Source organism: Perissodus microlepis, chromosome 10 (assembly GCF_051167445.1).
Source record: "Perissodus microlepis isolate ML-2025 ecotype Zambia chromosome 10, ASM5116744v1, whole genome shotgun sequence".
NCBI classification, from domain to species: Eukaryota; Metazoa; Chordata; class Actinopteri; order Cichliformes; family Cichlidae; genus Perissodus; species Perissodus microlepis.
The window spans coordinates 2,651,504-2,676,411 of record NC_140470.1 but is presented as its reverse complement, the minus strand read 5'-3'; the positions used below and the strand labels follow the sequence as shown (position 1 = coordinate 2,676,411).

The 24,908-nt window shown below is 38.5% G+C and overlaps 1 protein-coding gene across 1 annotated transcript; it reads right to left on the bottom strand.

Annotated features, from left to right (window-relative positions):
- Positions 1-1,550: 1,550 nt before the first annotated feature.
- Positions 1,551-12,015, bottom strand: igsf5a (immunoglobulin superfamily, member 5a). Its single transcript, XM_084940463.1, has 8 exons — positions 11,958-12,015; positions 9,752-10,060; positions 7,165-7,449; positions 4,341-4,460; positions 4,172-4,196; positions 3,971-4,065; positions 3,698-3,738; positions 1,551-1,860 (listed from the first exon to the last, which is right to left on the bottom strand). The coding sequence occupies exons 1-8, from the start codon at positions 12,013-12,015 to the stop codon at positions 1,765-1,767; spliced, it is 1,029 nt and encodes a 342-aa protein (XP_084796589.1). The 3' UTR covers positions 1,551-1,764.
- Between the last annotated feature and the right edge of the window lie 12,893 nt (positions 12,016-24,908).

Genomic DNA, 24,908 nt, shown 5'->3' with positions numbered 1-24,908 from the left:
ATCGTTTTGGCTTTTGACCGCTTAAACAGCAAAAATGTCTGAACTTGTAATTGAAATCTGCTCATTTAAATCTGATTTTAATGGTTTAAATGGTCCAAAATATTTGAAATATTTATTATTTAATTTAAAAGTTTTGTTGTGGCTCAGTAGAGTTTCACTTGGCTATGGAAATATAAATCTCAAAAATTAGAGTCTAGATATAAGTGCGAGGCACTTTTTTTGTAGGTATACCCATGTGGCCCCGTACTCCAGTATACAAAGCTCCAATCTGGACACCACTTAAAGCCTGGTTGCCTTGCTGGAAAAATGCAGCCGTACACATCATACCGTCGCCAGGCAATTTGGTTTCTACAATGGTTGAAACCAATGAAACTACTATGAATGAAACTACAATGATTGGACCCCTCATTTGGTTTGTTTAATTGTACTATGCCTTTAATTATTAAGGCCAGAAGGGCCCAGGCAATGATATGGTACCTCTTTCAAATTGCCCATAGGTGTGAATGGTTGTCTGTCTCTGTGTGTTAGCCCTGCGGCAGACTGGCGACCTGTCCAGGGTGTATAGTCTCCAGCCCCCCTGTGACCCTAACAAGGATAAGTGGAAGGGAATGGATGGAGGGACATTTAGCTTCCGTTGTTCAATTGAAGGTGATATTTTCCAGCTGATTTCCAGGTGTTGTACTTTTGCGAACTCCTCATAGGGATTCAATCAACATCATATTTGGTCAGTCTCAACTACAGACTTGGGCCACATTAAATTGTGGAGCTTTTGAGTTTTCGTCATAGGGCGAGTCCGTGGCGCCACGGCGATCATTTTAAATTTTTATTTGCTCTCATTCAAACACGGTCCAATCTGGCGCAAACTTCCCACATGTGATAAGGCTCCGCCCCTGAAAACATTTCAACTGCCATATTTGACATTGGTGACAGCGCCACCTAGTGGGAACAGGAAATGTCATGTTTAACACTTTGGGATACAGAGTAAAGGTGGGTGACCCGAGCAACCTTAAATTTGTCCAGGAAAGCCTTAAGAAGTTGGTCTTGGGCTACATTGAAAACTGAGTTTTTGTCAAAGGGTGTGACCCTGGCAAAATGACGAATTTCTATTTTGTACCATGACGAATAAAATTGCTATAACTCAAAGAAATCGTGTACTCATGCAATATCTGAGCAAAGGATACTTTGGTATGGAGACTGGAACAACAAGGTATGGAGACTGGAACAACAAGGAATTGAACTGCCAAACCTCCAGTTAGTAGATGACTTGCTCCACCTCATGAGCTACAACCACCGCAAACTGCCCGTGCACAGCAGCTGGCTAATAACTTATACATGTGAAACTGCCATGTCATCCTCAAAGTAACCATTTAAAACAGGTTTTAATAATGTTTTTTAAAATAGACAACTCTTCAGAGAACAATTGCTTTACAAGTAAGGAGATGCAATTTAGGGGATTTAGAAGTTTAATCACTTTCATCACTTTTGAATATTTAAATTCACATAATGTTACAATAAAAATGCACACAATATGTATATATATCGCAGGGTTATATGATTTCTTCTCTACAATAAATTATGGAGGATTTAAAATCTGCGTGGCCACCTGAGGCTACAGCCTTCACACTACATCAGTCTTTGGTTTGAGCAGATCCAGTCATTCACATCACCTTTTATCCAGACAAAGCCGAGCACCGTTTAGATGCTGTGCAGGTTTGTTCCCAGGCTCGCAAGCATTCAGAGACGTGTCATGTCCTCTGTTTGTCCTCACACAATCGTGACATGTCTGTGTTTTATGAAGCCTGGATCCTCAAAATTGTAGAAGGCACCACCTGCTTGTGCACTGTTTGCCACAGTAGATACCTAAAAATCAAAAACAGCAAAATTTAACATTATAAATAATAATAAATCCAAAATGTTCTTTCAACATTTTCATCAACCTATATTCCTGCATGTTACTTTAAAATCTATACAACACATTAAACATATTCCTCCTCTGAACACGTAATCAGCTTGGAAATACTGCAATGTAACTGTGGTCTTGAATAACATCTTTGTTTATGGGGTGCGTCATTCAAAACTTAAATTAGTTGCATGGTAAAACAGTGACTCATCCATTTGTGCCATGCCTGCTAAAGTACATGGAAAAATTAACATGTTCATAATTATGGAGAATATATTTTCACGTGGTTGAATGCAGAAATGAAGCCACATGAATACATTATCATGTTTGCTCATTTACCAGAGCAAAATGATCGGAATTAATCAAAACAGTCTCAGATTTCCAAAGGCACACAGCATGACTAAGCAAAATTTGGACTGTAATGTACGCCACCTGTGTCAAGTGTTCTGCCCAGTGTTACTCACTGTGGTTTATGTAAAGAATATGGTTCCAAAGATCAGATGGATTCAATACTAGAAAAACTGGTATTCTATTCTATTCTACTGCTCTAGATGACATTACAGCATGAAACAAAGATTGAACTGTGAAAAAAACGATGCTTCTCTACAGGTTGGCTTTGCCACAGGAAGTAGAGCAGGTCAGCTGATGGTTTGATTCCTGGCTGCTTCAGACTGAATAGCAAAATGTCAAAGTATCCTCGAGCAAGATACTGAACCCCAAGCGTTCACTGGAGTATGATGACATTATGAAGACAGACTTGAACCACTTAAGCATACAAACTGCTGCTGCTTGACTGGAAAAGCTCTATTTAAGGGAGGCATTATACATTTTATCGCATGATATCTTTTGAAAGTCTAGAGGGAACATCTAAAAAAGTTGGTCAAATGTTTAGTTGGACTCAAGGATAAAACGGTTCGGTCGAAGCACAACCATAACTCGAGAATTCACGATGACAAACTTAAAAGGCAATCAGGTTTATTCAAACAATCTAAAATCATGACGTGATGAGAGTTCATATTTTAGGCTGAAGATCCAGACAGAAAATAGACTTCTCTATGTGGTGCTGACACTGAACTGTGAAGCAATGATTGCTGTTTAGCTAGTATTGTGGCTCTACCTAAGGTAACTGCAGTAACTCTGAGTCAGTTAACAAAGAGATCATTTCATTTCATTTCATTAAAATGTCCTGGAGCATTTACAGATAAACTGCTGTTCTCTATAATATCAGTGAAATATCTCAACATCTACTGAATGGATTAGCATAGCAGTGACACCTGACCTTGAGTCATCATGTGATCAAAATGAACATTTTCAAGGTAATTCAAGTATTTTTTCCCCCACAAAAAAACCTGCAAATTAGCCCATGTCCTACTTTATATTTACCCTTAAACAAATAGTAGTTTGCAAATATGCTAAACTAAGATGGTGATACTGGTCTTCTGAAAAGCACTGTATGCTGACTTTAGCATTTAGCTCAAACACTGCTCTGTCTAATTACAGCTTTACTGGGCTGCTAGCACGGAAGACATAGGCAAGAACTGTAACACATCTTTGCTTCCACCAAAGTCACCAGTACAGTGCAGCTGTAAGAAAAGGAGTTGTAAGAAAGTCACAAACCCAACAAAACTGCTCTTTCTATTGTCCAATAACAGTCCTGTGATTGATTGGTGAGCTGTCTGCCTGACATTAGGATAGCCTATTAACCCATCCCAATGTCAGCTTGGACAGGCTGATAAGCTAGCATGTTTACTGCTGCATAAAACTCAGACCAGGATCTAAATTACTGGAGCTATTTACCTGGAATAAGCCATTGTCAGTGATTTCACTGGTAGGAACACCTGCGAAGAGAGAAGCAAAACAGGAAAACAAGGATGGATCACCAACTATGCAAAAGAAATGTAAAGATTCAAAGTGTATCAGATGGTTTTGGATAATTGGATTACCTCTAAGATTGTTCAGAGATTTCCACCAAAGAGCAAAGGACAAGAACAAGTACCCTTTTATCTGTTAGATACTGGTACAGTACACGAGTAACTTCTTAAAAGCTTGTGTGTTTGTGTTCAGTCTTACTTGTCTGACCCTCCGGCACATATGCTGTGTTTACTTGTCCCTCTTTGTTTCTGGGTCCATGCACACCACTTAACTGGCTCTGTGTCCTCACTCTCCTACAGCACACAAATATGAACATCAGTCAGTTTTACTGTATGCAGAAAAAGGTTTATTAGTTAATAAATAAATTAAATGGCAGAATAATTTTAAGTTGGCTTTTACCTCATTTCGTCCTGATAGTTTGTTTCTAAAAACAGATTCACAAATAAGATACTTGTAGTTAACAAATGAAACAGTGACTTCTGTATTTGTGCTCATCATCTGTTAGTACAACATTTGTGTTTGTGGGGACACAGAATCTACGTAGTTAATGACATAATGAGACCCTTACGTTTTTCTTTCCTGCGTTTGTAGCAGAACCAAATTCCAATGATGAGTAAAACCAGCAGAGCAAGACTTCCAAAGGACACAACCACAGCTATCAACACAGTCCAATTAGGCGGCTTGGGAGCTTTTGCAGAAGAAAGATCAGAAGTAAGAGACAATGATTCAAAGATTTAAAGCTGTTGTTATCACACTAAACTGTTCAATAAAAGCACCTAAAAGGAAGGGAAAGGAATAAATTTCTGCTTATTTAAAACTCAGTGTCCAAACTAATCCCTATGTATCTCATACTGTACCTAGGTTCAGTTCAATTCAGTTCAATTCAACTCAATTGTATTTATACAGCACCAAATTCACAACAACAGTCGCCTCAAGGCGCTTTGTATTTAAGGTAGACCCTACAATAACACATACAGAGAAAAACCCAACAATCATATGACCCCCATGAGCAAGCACACACCTATACACAGACACACACACACTTCTTTTATGCTTTACACATTACACTGCTTCATCTGATTGGTTATCGCTCACAAAACAAAAATATTTGAACAGAGTCCCACTGACATCCTGGCCACAGCACGACTGTGGTTCTCTTGACAAATGAGAACTGATGACAACCTTTGTGGTCTTTTCCTCTTCTCTGGGAGAGGCAAAGGTGTGGCGTGTTAAATTACATATTTAAGTCTGCAGAACAGAATGTGAATGTCTAAAGATTGCGTTAACTGGATACTTTTTCTGAGGCATCTAACAAAAAACCTAAAAGGTGTGGGAACTAGATGAATATAATACCAACTCAAGATTTAGTCCTGTGGCACTGCATAATGACAGTGGACATGACTGTATTAGGTATATCTCTTCTTACTGACATCATACAGAGACAAGATTCAAAAAAACCTAAGATTGGGCATTCAGAACAGTCCGTAGCTGTTATTCTACTCTATTTATTTGAAGCAGGACGCTTTACTTCCTGGTAGAAATGTCACTTCTCCCTCTTTGCATATTACAGCATAGAGTCCATGTGATATCTGTGTCCATCTTGGCTGGCTCCAAACATTCAGGGCTATTGGTGTTAGGGTAATTACTCTACGTTATAAGTTGAATATTTTTTTTGTTTGGTTTTTGTCTGTTTATTTTATTTTATTTAATTTTTTATCAGATCTGATAAATTATATATTTATGTCTATCTGTGGATTTTCACTTATTCATAAGATCTGAGCATACAGTAGAAGGAATCTGTTATACTGGCTAAGGCAAACAGTAATATATCATCATTCACGCTGTCGTGCTTTGTCAGGGTTATTCATTAAAGGAAGACCCTGCCGATTACTTCTAACACTGAAATCATTGTTCGGACCTTCATGTCCGAAGAATCAAGTTTATGCACTTTTAGAGAATCTATCAGGCATAAATAAGCAATGTGGGAAAAAAAATTCCCTCGCATTAATTGGAGAGAGTATGTCTTATAATCCCATGTGAGATTTGCCTCCACACGGAAAAAAACTTGAAAATATAATTATCTCCTTATATGATTATAATATATCAGTGCAGGGTGTGATATGTTACAAAGTAATACATGCCTGTAATCACTTCATATTTTTCAGTAACATAGTAATGTGACATGTTACTAACATTACACTCATTAGTTATCTGCATGCCGGGTGGATAGAAAGGAAAAAGAATCCAACAATAATACGTTTTTCTTCCTGCGCACTCTTGCAGCAGTCAGTGGATTTCAGGAGAAGGAAAATGGTTAGAGCTTTGACGCAAGCTTTTTTGCTTGTTTAACAGGACACGAGCATCGTGGTAAACCAAACTGCATCCGGGAGAGAAACACATGTATTATCCTGCTAACAGAACTTTGGCGCTTTGAACTTTTGTCTCATCTGCACATAAAGCTCGCTAACACTAAGCTAGCTGCCTGTTCGTATTTCTAAAGCAGGATGACTGTGGCGATCACTTTGAAACCTCTTAGGCTGGTTTTCATCTTTGTTTTTTTGTTTTGTTCATACGTAAGAACTGAAAGAAAGATTGTTTCATTAGGGTGCCCATGTGTATTGGTGTGCGGACAACAAGACAGTACAATTCAAGTAATTTTATTAAGTAATGACAAAGTAATGTAACAAGTAGTGTAACAAATTACTTTCTCCAGTGAGTAATAAAATAGCATACTGCATTACTTTTGAAGAAAACAGTGAGTAATGTAATACATTACTTTTTGTGAGTACCCTAATACATGGACAGTTTCCAGCTATACCACTGCCTCACATTGCGTCCATGACTGTCCAGACTTGACCTATGATAAAATTCTATTACATCATAAGATTACCTGGTTAGACCTTTATTTTAGATTTGGTTTTAATTAGAAAAGTTTCAGTCGTGCAAGTATGTTGTAAAGTGTGTTTTGGAAGGTGACAGTTTATTGCTCTCTTGCTTTTAATCTCCTGAACCAAAATCATCTGAAGTTCACCATGAGGGCACGTACATCTAACTCTTTTCTAAAAGTGTGATTTAAAACAGCTTTTAGATTTAAAAAGGGCAACATTTTGTTTTAGGTTTAGCAAAAAATAGTGCAGCATACCAAAAGTTAAATGAAAAATACTAATATCTTTGTTTTACACAGGGATCGCTTTGCACATAAAATGACAGTTTTCTGCTTGTCTACACTCTGTGGTCAGATTGGCAGCATTGCAAAGGTAGTTGGAATTAAAGTGTAAAGTAGTGGCAGTAACACAGATAGAGGAAATGACTCAAAAACAGATCCTCTTGTTTCTGAAGGTAGCAGAAACATTTTCAACTTTATACACAAAAAGTAAGTAAGAGTTTCTTACCAACTACTAAGAAGAGAGACGTTGATTGCGGGGATGTCAGTGCTGGGATGCTCACCAAACATTTGACTGTCGTGTCTCTGACTGCCTGGAAGGTTAGTACACTGGTGGAGTTAAAGAAATCCCCATTATCGGTGAAGTTGTCCAGGGTGCTGTTCATAGCGTTACCATTTAGAGTCCATGTGACTGTAGGTTTGGGGTACCAACCAGCTGCTACACACTGGAACGCTACCTGCTGGTCATACATCACCTTCATGCTCGGTCCTGCGATGCTGATCGTACCGTTCTCTGAGAAAGACAGAGGAGAGTTTAGGTCCAGAAGAAAACCCATTTCTGACCTTATAATCAAAGAGTGGCGACAATGTGCTGTCCACAATAAATTCTTAGCTTCATGATTGGACCTGAAGAATAAACTGAAAAATATAGATGAAAGTTGTTCCCTACATTTAACATTGCCCTTAAAACACAAAAAGACCAAAAATCAGCAGTAAAGTCATGTAAGCAGAGATCGACTTCCTCAAAACTTCCTCCAGCTGAGATTTAGAGATTCATGTTTAGTATAGAAGCCAATGTAGTAAAGTAGTCACACAACCAATAAACCACTGTCAAATGTTGATTGAGCATAATTAAATTTCCACTCACTATATCTCTGAGAGTGAGCTATGTTATTTCCTCAAATTATCATTAAGCTGAGTGACATGTTGCACTGCAATCAGTTCCAAATACTTCATCCTGCTCTAATAAATATACACCAGAGAAACAAACCCATGGCTATAAACAATTGCTGACAAATACACCTTGTACGCATGTGCGGATAATATTTTATAATAACTTCTTATATCTTAATAAGAAATTATTGTTTTCTAACAGCAGGCTTCATTTAACCTGCACCATAGTGAGAGTGCAGATGTCTGGTCACTATCTCATAAAAGACCCTCTCCTAGCACTCCTTTGTGTTATGTCGGGGCTTTGATTCTCTGTGTGCTTTATTAAATGCTGAAATGCAGTATTTGCCTGTTGACTTCTTTATTTTTTAAATATGTTACATAAAGGGACTGGGCGGAGGAAACTGTTGCAATGTTACCGATCAGCAGTAGCCGATCCATGCACTACTCTAGTTCTCCCCTAAATGAGCCTTTGCTCCCTGTAAAACGTGTTCGGACCATTTGCACTTTTACAATTTTACCAGGAACCTGAAATATTAGCTTCTGTGTCAAAGTGACCCAGCTCTCATCTACAGTCTTTGACTGCACCCCAAGTAATAGTTTTTAGAATCAGCTCAGAAGCACGACCGGGGGTACGGTCATCGTTTTCTTCAGCATAAGGTTATGCACTGACTTTATCCCCAGAGTTAAACTACCAATGCAAAGTTGGGCAGAACAAGATTTCCAGGGACTGTTTTTAATATGGACACTGGAAATTACCAGGTAACACATGGCCAGATCACCATGTGGGATGTGGGAGAAATAGGCAGGTGTAAAGATCAGAGCATCTTTGACAAGGGCCAGGTCATTACAGGGGTGCTCCCATTCAGGAACTCGTATTGTTTCACTGTGAAACTCTCTTTAACCAGAATGTTCACTGTGAGTGTCCCTCGTTAATGTCCCCTTGCAGAAAAGCAATAAGATTCTAATCAACTTCATGAGACAGCTCTCCATCAGTGCTTCACAATCAATGTCCATTAATAGGCAACCAGGACCCAGATTAACAACAGATGAAAGTCACACTTAGCTCTTTGTGTGTAGAGAAGGAGGCATATTTTACTCCATACTGCTGTCTGTGTAAAAGCTTGGCTTCAGGCTGATTATCTGGAAAACTGCTAGATTCAGGACCCAGGGCGACAGCTGAGCTGAACACATGTCAGGGCTGAGTTCACATACAACTGAACTGCTGCCACTTTTACAACCTTTCTAAATCTTTCTAAGCCTACAACAAATTTATTGTACAGGGTTTTGTTTTTTGTTTTGGGGGAATACCTAAGGAATTATTTCAGTCACTGTTGCCACGGTTTCATTAGGTTTACACTTTGTTAAACTGTAAAATATAAAAGACTCACTCGTTTTTTATAAATCCTGAAGTTCCACAACAATAACCCAGATAATTTATTCATAATTGTCAGCCAGGGTCTAAATAAACTGTTTAACTGGTTCATTTATGAAATCACTGCAACTCTGTGCATGCGTGATGCTAATTTTATCCAACTAGATTTATCAAATTAAAATGAAATAAAACAGGCTGGCCTGTTACCATCTAACATTCTGTCAGTGTCACAGAAATGATCATTTCAACTTTCATTTTAGCTTTAAAGCTTTTTGTTTCTCTTTCTCATCAGATCTACTTTATGGTTAGACGCTGCTGCGAGAGGCCGTTGAGAAGCCTGAAAATCAGTGCTCACTGCTGTCCTCCAGAGTACACTCCAGTCATTACAACAATGGTGTGAAAATACAAGGAAAAGAAGGTAAAGACCTTGAAGGTAACATCCTCCTCTAGGTTTGACTGACTGCACATTGAGGTTAGAGGTCAACCGATACATGAATTAGCCTTTTCATCACCAGATTTCAAAATGTCTGATACATGTTTACGAACCCACCTTGTACAGAAAGCTGTGCTGTTTTTTCTCCATATGACCCTTGAACCGCACAGGTGACGGGCCCGATCAGTGAGCGGCTGACGTTATGGATGGTAAACTCCACACAACTGCTGTTATCACTGGAGCAGAATCTAGCAGAATACTGCTCTTTCGGGACTGTTGTAGTGTTTCTAAGGACCATGAGGACCAGAAACCGTCCAACTGTCCAGGTCATGAATTCCCACGATCCGGTCACTCTGGCGATGAACTGGGCATCGGAGCCTTTAAGCACTGCTGCAGTCATCGGCTCCAGCTGAAACTGGTCTGACACTGGTAGGTTTAAAAGAGAATAGATGTGAGGATTTGCAACCTTGTCATTTACATATAGTGTGGAACATAGAGGTGTTTCTGCACATTTTGTTTGACTAAATGAGCTCCTGTCACTGATGATCATATAAAACATATTTCTTTACTGTGATAATACCTTAATTCTGTGATTTAGAAAATACTTTTGGCCTTACTATATGAAAAATTATATTTAATATCATGATCTCAAAGTGTATGTAACATTCACTTAAAAGGGCCGCATTCATTCTTAGGTAAGGTTTGAATTTGCTTTAAATACACATTCTTCTTCATGTAATATAATACTAAAATATTGGAGATATTCTTTTGAGATTCTGCTGTGTGTTGACATGATTGCATTACAACATCTCCAAAGATTGCAACCAGTTATATCTCCAATTATATCAAATCCTAAAAATGTTCCACTGAATTCTGAATCAGTGAATTTTAACTTATTCTAGTGTTTGATGTGAAAACTGCCTGAAGCTCCTGCATATGCAGGGTTTTAAACTCTACGCTGGCACATAATAGCTGTTTGGATAAATGCATAAATATGCATAAGTATACAAAGTAACTCTGGTATTAACTGAAGTTTTAACTACAGTAGACTATTATGAAAGGTGTATAAAGGTGTGGTGTTGGCAAATCACAACATTTTAAACACAAATGTTAAAAAAATACAAGTGAAATATGGAAGTGACATCAATCAGCGAAGAACTTTTCCTTCTCACAGGACAATGGCAATGCATGCTGCAGGCTATACAGGTACATACTGCTTTTGTTTTCAATATGGTGCTTGAGAGCTGTTTGCTCAAGGTAAGTAAATATCACAAAGGCCATTGGTTTTGTTGTGTTGGCTTTTGACAAGGCTGAAAGTTAAACACAGCACAAAACAGGACTGATCCTTCAATTGATAAGCATCAAAGCTGACATTGTAAAATATTTTCTCACTGTTGTTCAAACCTAGAAGGAAGATTTTCCTTGTTAGTCACATGATTAAACAAATGTCTGAGCACGGCTGTTGACATGTTACTGAAATTATAGATTTGATCAGTTTTTCCCCCAAGACTGCATCATAGGTAAAGCCTGATCCTTTTTAATAGCGAGAGGTTCAAACATGCTGTTGAAATATAAGTTTCAGAAACATTTGCTACATAGTCACCATAGTTACACAGTACCACAAGCTGGAATCAGACATCAGAGGTCATCTAAAAATGTTAAGTTTGTTTTATCTGACAACAAATAAAGCACATCCAGGGATATGTTTGTACTTGTCGGTTCACTCGATACATTCTTGTGAAGAGTGGCAAAGCTGGATCACGTATTTCCCTGCAGATCTCACAGCCCCAGACTGACTCCATGATCTTATGACTACACTGATCAATACAGTTGATTGTTATTGTTCATTTATTGTCTGTCTTGGAAAAAAAATCATGAAACCGCAATGTGAGTCTAACAATTTGTGGCTCTGAGGTCCACTATGAGCTTAGCATGTAAAAGGATATAAAATTATATGAGGTTTACTCTCTCTACAGTGTGCTTTTAACCAAAGTTCCTAATTCAGCGCAGTGTTCAGTGTCTTTCTCAGCGTGTGGAGTGAAACCATATGCCTGGTGCGGTTTTCTATATGAGAAATGTGGACATGTCTCAAAATCTATCAGCTCTAACTGTGATATCTGAGGTGGACGCTCTGATCATGTTGTTCTCCTGTGTATTTTCTCTTGAGATTACACTGTCCGTAATTATTTTTGTTCTTCACATCAAAGAAAGCTGCTCCATATTTTGAGGTTTCCCCCCTCTTGTTGTTATTGGGCAGGTCTGCTGCTGACATGCAACAAAAATAAAACTTGGAAGTCATTGACAAAATTAAATGAATACTCACCTCCCATCGTGCAGGGTAATAAACAGATGAAGAAGAGAGAAGCCCAGGAGACAGTCATGGTAGTGCTTATCTCAAAGATGGGGACAGACGGCTGTAATGAGCAGCAACAAGAACTCAGCAACTCAAAAATTAAAAATGTTCCTGAATGTTTCTAAAATGGCTGTTGGACATGCTTAAGTACAAAGTTAAACTTCAAGTAAATACCTCAAAACTAAAAATATAACAAAGGACAGCACTCAGGCATCTTCATCACTGTCTGGGATTATGTTAAACAGTCTTGTTAAAAGGTCCACTGCCCTCTCTCCTGGGCATACCTCCACAGGTGCCAGCTGCTTTCACACTCTTCATCCCCTTCACAGCTGGCCTCACTTCCTCCTTACTCTGCTTCCTGATTCACTACCTGTCCTTCATCCTCTCTCTTTCATTTTATCATTCATTAGCTCAGTTCCAGCACAATTCTTTGACCTATTAGTACATTTCCACCTCTATCTTTGTTCCCTTTCCTCTATCCAGAGGAAACACTGAATGCCTTCTTGCTAGTTTCCCTCAGCAGTAAAGTTTTAATTTCCCTGTAACCCTTCACTGCCACCCAGAGCTTGTCTCAACTCCTCCCTGAACTCTGAGCAACAGTCTTCTCTTCTTAACTTCCACCCTTTAGGAGATCCTTTAATACTGCCTTCACTTGCTTCTTCTTCTTGATGTCCAAACGTATCATAGATGTAGAACACCATGTGATATTGCCCAGCTACATTCTGGCCTGCCACCACACCTCGCCTCCTCCTATCTCTTTAAGTTTGCACTCACTGCATGTGATGTAGTCGTCCTGTGTACACCTTGTTTCCCTCTCATACATCACCCATCGCTCTTCTCAAAGTGTTCCCCACAGTCATTTCCATTCTTTTCCCAAAATCCACCACCATCTGTCCACCTGCATTTATCTCCTTAACACAGTACCTACCTAACACCTCTGTTCCCTTCCACTACATGTCTATTAAGGTTTGCTTAAATCAAACGTCAATAGACAAAATATTTTTTGTTTTTATCACTTCATCCAGCTTATTGTAGAATTCCTCTCTCTCTAACTGACAATTCAATCTGACCTGTGGGGCATACAAACTGACAACATTCAACAATTCCCAATCCCCACAATTTTTAATTTGAAACTTATGATCCTAAAAATAGTCCCATGATATAATGAGCAAAAGTTTAAACCAGCACAAAGCCAAGTAAAAACAGAACTTAAACCTTGTTAAAACATAAGTAAACTGACACAAAAAACTGTCTGAAACAGAGAATTTTAAAGCAATGAAAAGTAGAAAACTGACATTTGAAACATTTAGTTGATTTAAAAGTTTGTTGATCCATTGAAGTTTTGTAACTCTTTATTCTCAACAAAATATTTTTAAAAAGCAAAACAGTCACACTAAATAGTTCTAATATAATATAATATAATATCAGTGTGGGGAAGGTTATGTTTAAAATGTATTCCAGTACAGATTACAGAATACAGAATGGCACTAAATGTAGTTTGTAACATTTTCCGTTAAGTTACTCAGTGTGAGTAACGTATTCTGAATACTTTGGATTACTTGATATATTGTCATGATTTTTACAACTATGTAATGTACTATTACTGTGTGATTTATTAATATTACCGAGCTAACATTGTTAGCTGGTGTTAGCTGAGGTGCAGTTAGACTTGATGGATAACATTGACAACCTGCTAGCTGCAAATAATCATGTGCACCTCTGAAAGCAGTACCAACTAGATGTTTAAATCTTAATATAAATGAGCAACAGTAGGGTGGACATTAGGTAAGGCTGCACGTTTTGCAGTGATCTCTTATAGAAAACAATTTCTGTATCAGTATTATGTTTTCTTTCTGTCTGCTTTCAGAACTGCACATGACCCAGGCAGCAACCACAACTAAAACCTGGTGGAGTCTTTCGATGCTGAGAGCAGCTTGGTTGCTGGCAAACTGAATTTGCATTGCACGGTCAGATTTCGCCCATCCCTTTCTTCTTTATATGTGAAGTGGTGACGGAATTTCCAAGTAAGAAATGGATTCCTGCCCGTGCGCTGCTGGCTGCGTTGTGCTGGCTTCGGGTCCACTGTGTAACTGATGCCGCCAACATTAAGCGCTTCTATTAGAGCCTCTTATTGCGTGTTTTGTTTGGGTTTCATGTATTCCGTTAGTTCCCAACACTGAATATAATATAATATAATATAATATAATATAATATAATATAATATAATATAATATAATATAATATAATATAATATAATATAATATAATATAATAGTTCTATTAGCGCTATATCCTAATTATTATTACGAATTATCACTTATTTGCTCACGGCAGAGCCAGGCTGTTCTGTAATACGTTTTACACTTGCTGTGAAGTTTTCCACTCTTTGCTGTGTTGATATATAAATGTAAAAATCATCTCAGTTTTGAATCTTTTCATTAATATTTAAAAAATCCCCAGAAATAGAAACATCTTCAATTAGATCAACTTACTGTGTGATACCTCCAGTCGTGGGTGGTGGCGGGTGCCGTGGATCAACGCTTCATTTCCTGAAACAGCAGGTGAGCAGCGCTGTGGCTGACTCCACCTGCGACTCTCACAGGGAGCAAAGTTCAAACCTGGTCACTGAAACATGCCCTTATCAGCATATCTGTCCGTGAGTAATAATGTCCCAAACATCCACTCGGGGTGGATGGGAAGTAGATAGAGTTAACTGATTCACAAACAGAGTCATAAACAGCCATGTTAGTCAGTGTTTATTTAACAAGCATTAAATAAATGTCCTAATGTCACATATATCAATATACTGTAATATACTATAATATAATTGTGTGTGCTCACTTTATATCTCTGCAAGCAAAAGGTTTATTTAACACCATCAATTGTTTTGTTATTACTAAAGTTAACCGTCACTGTGGCACAGTGTGGTTTGTGGCTCAGCTGCAGTGAAGGGGTGGAGCAGTTGGTTCAGGCTGTGGTGTCAGAGGAGGCTGACTCACACACCTGACCTCCATCATCTGATCATGTTTCCCCTTTTGAGTATGTCGCTGGGATCAGAGCAGAGATCTGTGTGTGGTGTGAAGCTGGAGGAGAGCAGCTGGAAAGCTGCTGTAGAAACAGATTGCAACTATAACGCTGTGTGCCTGAGTCCTTTATTATCACAGTCACACTCCAGTCAGACCTGCTTATCAAAAAACAGAGCAAACACAGATCCAAAGTGACCTTTCAGTCTATGAATATGAATCTCAAAGACATAAATAATCTTTAGTAGACAGTGGAAACTCCGTTAGAAGCAACTAATGTCATGTAGCTCAGTGCAACAATCACAGTTCTTGTTCTACTGCAAGGTTTTCAGAATTAATAATTAGTCATTATGAATTGGGTTAATTCGAAATGATACATAATTTGCTCATATTAACTATTTTTTTAAAAACTATAATCAAATGACGAAAAGTTTTTCTTGTTGCTAATTAATGCTCAGATTATCCTCTAATAATCTGAGGATAAGATTATAGTTGTGCAAACTGGTGTTACGCTTCTTAGTTTCAGAAACTGCAACTGGCAAAAGGATTAGTTAAGTTAGCAAACATCATTTTGAATTTGATGCCAGGAATACAATTCAAAAAAGTTATGACCAAATCCCAAATAAGTGTAAAGGTGGGAAGCAGCTCTGCCAACAAACTGCTGCTGCCTTCTCTGAGCCCAGTCTGAGCCCAGACTCTGGGACTTGAACAAAGTTTAAAACTGTCCTGTGGTCTGACCAGTCCAAGTCTGAAATTCCTGAATTCAAAACCAGCATCTGTTATGTATGGAGGGCTTAATGCACATAATTAATGTATTTGAGAAAGTCCTGCTAGTGCTGAACAACATATACAGGTATTAGAAACTCTTTAACTAATAACTAACCAGGCAGTTCGTTCACTTTCTCCTGACTGTTCTTTCTACAGTTCTTTATCATACAAACAAAAAACAATACAAACAAAATCAGTAGTTTTAAAGATAACAGACATTTTGTCCTTGTTTGACATTGAAGAAGAGGTCAGAGGTCCAACGTAATGTGATATTTAGAAAGCTCAGAAATCATTGCCTATATGCTTACATGTGGTCAATACAAACAACGGCAGTAAGAAAGAGTTTTAGCAGTTTTAGCTCAATCTATTGACCTTGAAGGAGAGGTCAGAGGTCAAATGTAACATGAAATTTTAAATCTTTACACAGTACTTTTATATGTTGACAATTCACGCCACCTAACTATAACAGTTTTAAGGCTTTTTGTCCCAGTTTGACCAATAAATCCTTAAGTTGACCTTAAAGACTTGGTCGATAAAAGGCAAGTTTGTAAAGACTTGTTAACTTTACAGCCCTAAAAAGCTTCTATCAGAATTAATTTAAGTTTATCTGAGTTATCGTTACAGACAGAATGATATGCATGCATGCAAATGCTACCTCCTTGGAGAAGATAACAATGTAAATGCAAAACAGTGGGAAACCAGAGCTGACAGCTGAAAGTCAACGAGCGAAACAGCTATAGGCAGTTTAGAACTGGACTGCTGGCAAGTTAACAATGCAGGCTTTGTGATATTCCCCAAATTAAACTTTATGAGTACATTATGAAGGAGACATGTATTAAACACACTTAATATACACCTCTTAGATACAAACAGTGCCATTTGGCAGCTAATGCTGAATGTTAATATAACTTCTGTTTACTTACATAAAACCTCCACAGGGCACCTTTGAGATGTGGTGCCAAGTTTTCAGGGATTTCAAGAGCCTCATCACACCTCAGGAACTCCACAGAGGAGATATCCACTATCTAAAATCTAAAATTATTTCCTAACCTTACATCTATCATCCTTCCTGGAAAAGTAGTTTGTTAATTCGTTAATACAACAGTGAGTTGATACTAGCTAATACTGGCACAGTTTAATATAATTAACATGCTGAAGACAAGACTTTGATTGGTAATTGATCATGTTACAGTGTTGCTACTTGTACTCGACTGAAAGCACAGGATACTTCTTTCACCTTTCAGTCACTGCAATAAGTTCATGCAGTGTCACTGTTAGCTCCAACCCCAAGGTGGGCTGGAATTAGCTCAGCCAGGTTTCCACAGCATTTTTATCCCTCGTCTCCTCACCCTGCATAATAAGAAAACAAATATGTCTCACAAGGAACAGTGGCTATTAAAACCAAAGATGGTTAGAAGGCAGAACAGCGGCTGAATATGGCAGTGCATGTAAAAAACAACAACAACAACTTTATTTTTCACTAATTGGTTATATTAATATTTATGTTTGTTTATCAGACTACTCCTCAACATTAGTAAAGGGACATTAACTCTGTTTATCTCTGATGTCCACAGTGCTTATGTCTTAATTTTTCATGGAAAGGTGATTCAGATCTGTATATGACCTTGATTTATGATTGCTTCAGAAATCAGATGATGATAACTTATAATAAATATAAGAATATTGTACAGTTAGAATAGTCTAGTGTAAGTCTTTTCCAAAAATGTAATCTTGTCTGGATTCAGTCTCGTTTGCACAGTAAGATCAACAAACTTTAGAGATTACATAGCCGCTCATTAAGCGACACTTGTCTTCCTTAGACTGTAAAAGCAGTTCCCCAGATTACCCTGTAAGCCTGCAGCATGCTTATGAATGATGGTGGGAGGTTTGTGTGTGTAGATTCTTAAAGCCGTGCAGCCTGTGGACCTGTGATACATTTCAATGAGTGTCTTCATCAACATCAAAGACATGCAGATTGCTTAGTGTTTGATTTGCAAGCTAGGGGTTTGACACTGGGTCAGTCAGGGTTTCCTGGTTGACCACTAGAGGTCACTGTGGGATCACGTTCTGCTTATATAAAAGGCTGGGGTAGACATTGCGCATATGGCAGCATTTTACACGTACTTACTGCTTGTTGCTTGCTTGTTAACTTGTGAACCACAGTTGGATATGTTGGCAAAATTCAATTTTCATGCATTAAAGCAGGGAAGTGAATTTTGCAATTATGAATAAAAAAATGTATGTAAAAAGTAAAAGATGTTTTTGTGTTTCTGTGGATTTGGCACTTGTTTTCTATGCATGAAGATGAATTAAATATTTGAACAAAGAGGTGGCAACAGGTAATTTACTCAAATTAGCATGCCACAATGGAAAAAGAAAAAGAGTTTATTACAGGGCCTTTATCCAAATGTGTTCAAAGTGGAAGAACAGAAGGAAAAAGATGTCTCCCAAGTCTCAAAATTATACATAAATTTAAACTGGCTTCTGTTACTATAGTGAATTATTTGTAGGTTGTTTGCTATACGTTTAAAATGTAAACTTTAAATTGTAATGGAGTGAAATGTCTAATATTTCCTACTGAAACGTAGTGATGGCAAAATAAACATTACACTGTAGCTATACTAGTACATTTGTTCTTATGCAGAACCTGATAAAATATACCAAAAAGATCTTTCTGAAGATGAACATGTGATTGAAAGGAGGCCTTTGGTTGGAACAGCTGCCTGACTGATGGACAGCTGAAGATGCCAACATGACCGGCCTTTCCGCTTAAATAAAAGGCTGATGTGGGCCACAATTTCTGAATGCAGCAGTGTAGTTGGAGCTGGAACATCTCCAGACACAGTTGGTATTGTATAGGCAGAAGTGAGCAGACAACCATGAAACACAGGAAGTAGATCGGTGGGGGGAGGGTCAACTGATCCCCCTGCATATGACGACTCTGCTGTAATTCAGATGGCCTTCTCTGCCACCAGGTTTGCTCTGTCAGGGATCACCAGTCACAGTGTATCACTCATCTGCTGCTTCACTTAACTAGCCTTTTGTTTCCATACATTGTTTGCAACCACAGATTATTTCTACTTCTCACTTCCTTTATCTGTGAGAAGAAAATATGATATGACCCCATGATGGAACACATTCCTTACAAAGAAATTCAGAGCAGCATTAATTACCATTGTAAGATTTGTTTTTGTTGTGTCAGCTGTCGGCCAATCAATGGTTAAAGCCGACTAAGGTTTTTTTGTTCCTGAGCTTATTAAGCTATGTTGTCACTGGGACATGCCGCCGCCCTCTTTCACCTGTAAAATACTGTGTTAAAGACAAGACATGGACTCTCCCTTGTTTAGACTGCAACAGTGTCCTGGACAAATACAATTCAGTGTTCTTTTTTTAGAAAATATATTTTTCCATTCTCAACTGTACTATTATTACTTTCTGAATAGTTTTGAATCAATGAATCAATATAGACATGTATATTAAATACAAACAAATATGTATCAGTCAAAAGTATTTTTAAAAAATGATTTTTTTCATCAAAAAATATCCAACTTTATATCAAGTGTCCCACAAAAAAATGGCTTGTTACAAAGCCTAGAACATTAGCCTGTCAGCAAAGAGCGTACTGTCTGGCTACACAAACGGCCTGTGCAGATGCTGTTATTGTGCCCCATAATGTCACGTTCTTGGGTTCACACTATGAGCTCTGGTCGTGCTGGAGCCCCACTCACACAAACTGCAATAATCTGGCTTTACCCGGTGCTCCATATGGGAAGCCTACCATTCGCTGATGGGTTAAATCCACTTAGTGAGAGGGAGAGGGAGCGACTCAGCTTTTCCTTACGTCCAGCTGACCAGTCTGTCACATCTCTGTCTGGCTGCATCAAGGGCCACATGGTAGTTTTACAGCTGAGCAGAAGTAAAGAGAAGTATGCACAAAAGCAGCTGTGGAGTCTCACCTGCTCCAATCCTGTTTACTAGACTTAACCAGCAGCTACTGACTGACTGACGGTTAGGAAGATAAACAAACAAGTTGCCCTCTGTCAAAGAGGCTTTGGATGAGGTCACCTTTCCCTTCATCCTGTCACCCTTCAACTAGGATTATGCCAGCACTTGTGGTCCAGTTACCTCTGAGAACTTCCTTAAATACAACATATTAACTGTTTGTGCCTAAAAAACAAAGATCAGAGGGGTCAGTTTGCAACGCTGCCTTCTGTGAGGTAAAACAGTCATTTTTCATACGTTTGCAGTAAGACTCCTTTCCACAGTCGTCTGAGGTGTTGCTCCCTCCTCCCACTGTTCTTACAACTCAGGAGGGAAAATGAGTGGGCCGGAAGGAGGGGAAAGACAGCAACATGCAGCGGCTGTGATGGAAGGGCTCCTCCACACTGAACACAACAACACCATTGTTATTTCAGACTTACCTAATGCCCTTACTCCTCCCTGTGCCCTTCCTTCATTTTTTCACCTCCCTCTGTTATGTACATATATTACCTTAAAGAAAGACTTTTGCAGAGAGCTGCAGAATGTTCTTAAGGACATCCAGATTATCAAGACCTGCAAAGCCAGAAGTTCAAGACAAGACAGAGCTGCAACTACTGCTGTGCAACATGCTTTTCAGTTCATAATCATGCAATAGGGAAGCCTTTAATACTTGATCATTCTCCACACTCCTCCTTCACTTTGAGGTTTATTTTCCTTGAAGCCAAATAGACTTTACAGTTAATCATTTTGTTCAACAAGTTCCAATTCTGCTGTGTTGGGATCCAGATTTCTTTTACTAATGCACACATTACATTTTTTCAGAGTAGAATCTTGTTGGGAACTAAAAAATACACAAGTAGACTAGATTTGTTTTTTAAGGTTAAGATGAAATATTGCAACATGCAGCTAATACATTTGTAGCAACTGCTACAATCTGTGAGGAATGTTTCAGGCACTCACCAAAAGGTGATCCAAGAAGAAGCGAGCTAGGTGTACCTAATAAAGCATCCAGTGAGTGTACAACAACAAATACACACTGAGGACACGAATATAGAGTTTCTATCATAAAAGAATGTTGCATACTGTTATATTTTTTTAAGCATTGACAATTACTACCATTATAGCTTCTTTTCCATTTTGCCTCAGTCTGTTTTAAATGAGTCCAGCAAAGATTTCCAGGGATTTCATGTTCACATATGCCTTCTCAGAGTTTTAACCTGAATTTGTGTTTCTGAGCCCAGTGCAATGATTTCCATGATGGAATCATTCCTGGCTTTAATGCAGTGTCACTTGAGGGTCCACAGATCCATGTTGAATTTTTCTGCATCAGTTCATTTCTGCATCAGTTTTTAATTAATGAGCTATAAGTGCAATATAATGGTTCTTCGTCCTAAATCGGCTCTAAGAGGTCCTTCACAGTGAACATAGTTTGCAAAGTGAAGCAGTAAATAGAAAGATTAAAAACCTGTGGAACTGGTTGCTGTCATTCAGTTTTATACCTTTAACAGAGAACACAAACTCCTGATGCTTCGATTAAGATGGTTGTTTAGGAAGCAAAAAAGAGATTGCAACAGATTACACATCACTGAATGGGGCAGTGGGTGCCAGAATACAATATAAATAGCAAACAGGAGAAATATATATAATGAAGAGGAATACATACAAAAACAAGAGAAATATATATGTATATAAATAAAATAAATGAATCAGTCTATTGACATCACCTTCTCTTTTATCCATAGAGAACAGAAGTTTTGATTCCCTTCTGTCCTGCTGTTGCCACACAAGCTACAGAAACATCAGTTCCCGCCTGTTTGGCTGTTCAAGCATGTCTCGTGGAATGAAAAGTAGACCTCGGGCAATAACACCTCTATGACTCATTAGCTGATTTCACTTTCTCACTAATACTTGGCTCTTATACGGAAAAGCTCAAATCTAACATATGGTAGCTTTTGTTAGGGCTGAGGTGTGATGTGGGTTTTACGTAAACAAAAAGAAAGGAGTTGGTGAGTTCTCAAACTGCTGTTGAATGCACACCTCCAGGAAATAGCACTTCACTGTGAATCAGGACTGTTTGTTTAATGGTAGTAGCACCAATAAACAAATAGACATGTGCAGGTCCTCCTCCTGAATCAAACAGCTACGAGGCGTTGGGAGTGTGTGGTCTCTGCTGGGACCGAGATTTTGGCGGGGGATCCTTTGGGCTCCGCAGGGTTTGGGCTTGTTTAAGCCACCATGCACATCTCGATCTGTTTGGGATCTAATAAATTGGAGTCCAGGCTGCTACCCTGGGCTCTTTTACTTTTTTGCAGTGCTCTGAGCAATTCTATTTACAATATACATGCTTCCTTTAGACAGTATCATTCGAAAACATAGCATACATTTACTTAGAAACATGGTGTCTAGCCATATTCTTACCCTGGATGGTACGACCTTGGCCTCCAGGAACACTGTGAGGAATCGTTTTGACCAGGATATGTCCGTCAATGTGCACATTAAACAAATATGTAATTTAAACAATATCTCTAAAAGTAGAAACATCTTGTCTCGGAGTGATGCTAAAAAACTAGTTTATGCATTTATAACTTCTAGGATCAACTATTGTAATGGTCAGGTTGTTCTAATGGTGCGTTACAGAAAAAATCAGAAATTCCGAGTTCCCAGTCTGAATTTTTTTTGTGGAAGACTCACTCACCTCAGACTTTCCAATCTGAAAATCGAAGCAGCAAAAGTTAGCAATCAAAGATGGCGGCACTGAATGTAAACAATAGTAAACTGTAACCTTTTAATCTGTACTGCACCTGCTGTGTATCGGGCCCCTGGGACCTTTCTGACAGGTCTGCAGGCCCCATCTTATCTTAAAGACCTCATAGTAACGTATCGCCCCAATAGAGCACTTCAGTCTCAGGCTACGTCCACACTCGCCCAGATAGATTTGAAAATGGCGTCTTCGTTTGAAAACGCTCCGTGCCCACACTAGCGTTTTCAGTCGTTTTCACAGAGTTGTGCGTCCACATTGAAACGGTCAAAAACGCTTACCTTCCAGTCCTGCACATGCGTGAAGCGCAAGAAGATTCGACTTGCCTCATTTCTGTCTGCCGCTTATTTACTTTCCGGCTCTTTGAAAAGTCGCGGCAAAATGTTGAGGAAAAGCACCGAGTTTTTTAAATGGACTAACAATGAGGTGTTGTTGCTGCGAGTAACACAAAAATACAAAGTTGCAAACGCGAGAGAGAATTAAAGAATTTTAAGTAAAGCTATCTGGAGCGTGTACATACTGAATTTAATCTTTAATAGAGCTGTCAAAACTGAGAGCAAACAAAACAACTGCTGTGTAATGCTCTCGTTATCTTAGTTTAATTGGTCACATGACTGCATCACATGACTAACCTGCCTCATCGTTTTAGAAAGTCTATGTTTTCACTGTACACACTGCGACGCAAAAGCACAGTTTTCAAATGTACGCGTTTACGAGAGCGTTTCCAAAACGCTGCGTTTTCCATGAGCAAAAGCGCCGTCTCAGTGTGGATGGGAGGCCAAAACGGAGAGAAAACGATGCGTTTACAAATGAAAACACATGTGGACGTAGTCTCAGACTGCTGGTTTACTTGTGGTTCCTCGGGCATTTAAAAGTAGAATTTGAGGCAGCGCCCTCAGCTTCCAGACTCCTCTTCTGTGGAACCAGCTTCCAGTTTGGATTTGGGAGACAGACACCCTCTCTACTTTAGGCATAAAGCCTTCCTTTCTGACAAAGCATCTAGTTAAGGTTGGATCAGGGGACCCTGTATCCTTTGTTATGCTATAATAGACCTACGCTGCTGCTTTATCTTACAATATAAAGTGCCTTGACACAACTGATGTTATGATTAGCCCTTTATTGTCATTGTTAATGTACAATTTGAAATGAAATTGAATGAAATAATGGCTTTGTTGTACATTCTGAAAACTGAATTGAATTTACAAACACATTTTACAGATGTCTGTTTACACTGAATAATAGATATAAATAGAATGTAATGAAATACTCCAAAGGAAATTCAATTTTAAAAAGTTTCCCTTTATGTAACTGCAACAACAACACTGCACAGCAATACATATGGCTGCAAACCGAGCACTTTTACTTTTGATCTGTTTTGCTTAGTTAGAATTTTAAATGCAAGGTTTTTTGTTGTTCAGAGTATTTTTACATATTGATATTTTAGCTTTTACTTAAGGAAAAAACAAAATACTTATTCCAGTATAATTTCATACACAGTGTGCTCTACAGTGCAAAATACGCTATTGCAGCACACAGAGGTATTACACTGGTTGTTGCTTCTTTTACAAATAATGATGCAAAATTGGAAGAAATTGTGGTGTTTTTGCATTTACTGCAGATTACAAATATGAAACTATTCTAGGAGAATGGTAACCCTGCTGGACAACTTTGTGCCCAGAACAACATGATTAACAGCAAAGTGTTTTTGGCTTTGGGGCAGGCAAAAGTCAAAATAGTACATAGTGCCAACAGTCCCGTGTCCATGCCCTGACACGTCTATTTTGGCAGCACAGGGTGCACCTACACAGTATTGTGCAATATAATATATACCATATTATGGTTATGCTTCCTGATCACTGTATCTAGGGAATTATTGTAATATGCCCGGTAATACACCCAAATGCAGTGTTTGTATGCTAAATTTATTTCAATTCTCTATTACAGTAGCGTGTCTAGAGACATTATTCTTTGCAAAATTGAAGAAAATTCTAATAGGAAGAGTCTAGAAATGGGATAAATTAACAATTATTAATTTAAGAAATTACAGAAACGGTTATGAGCTAAAAAAAAAAAAAAAAAAGTAAATAAATAAATCATTTGTCACTTACACACAGAAACAGTTTAGTTTATCATAGTATTCATCTGTTCCATAAAATATTTAAACATTTCCCATGTATGTAGTTGATCATGAGCAGTTGTATTTTTGCAGCTGTATTTTTCTCAGGGCGGTAAAGAAGTAAGAGGTAACCGTGTCAGGGTAGTGTCATTCACTCAGGGGAAATGAATAAATGTCCCCTGCCGAACCGTGAGAAATGACTTCAGCACAAAGCCAACGCACTTGTTTCCAGTGAAGTCATGTTTGGACTGTATGCACACCATTGAGCAAGTGGAC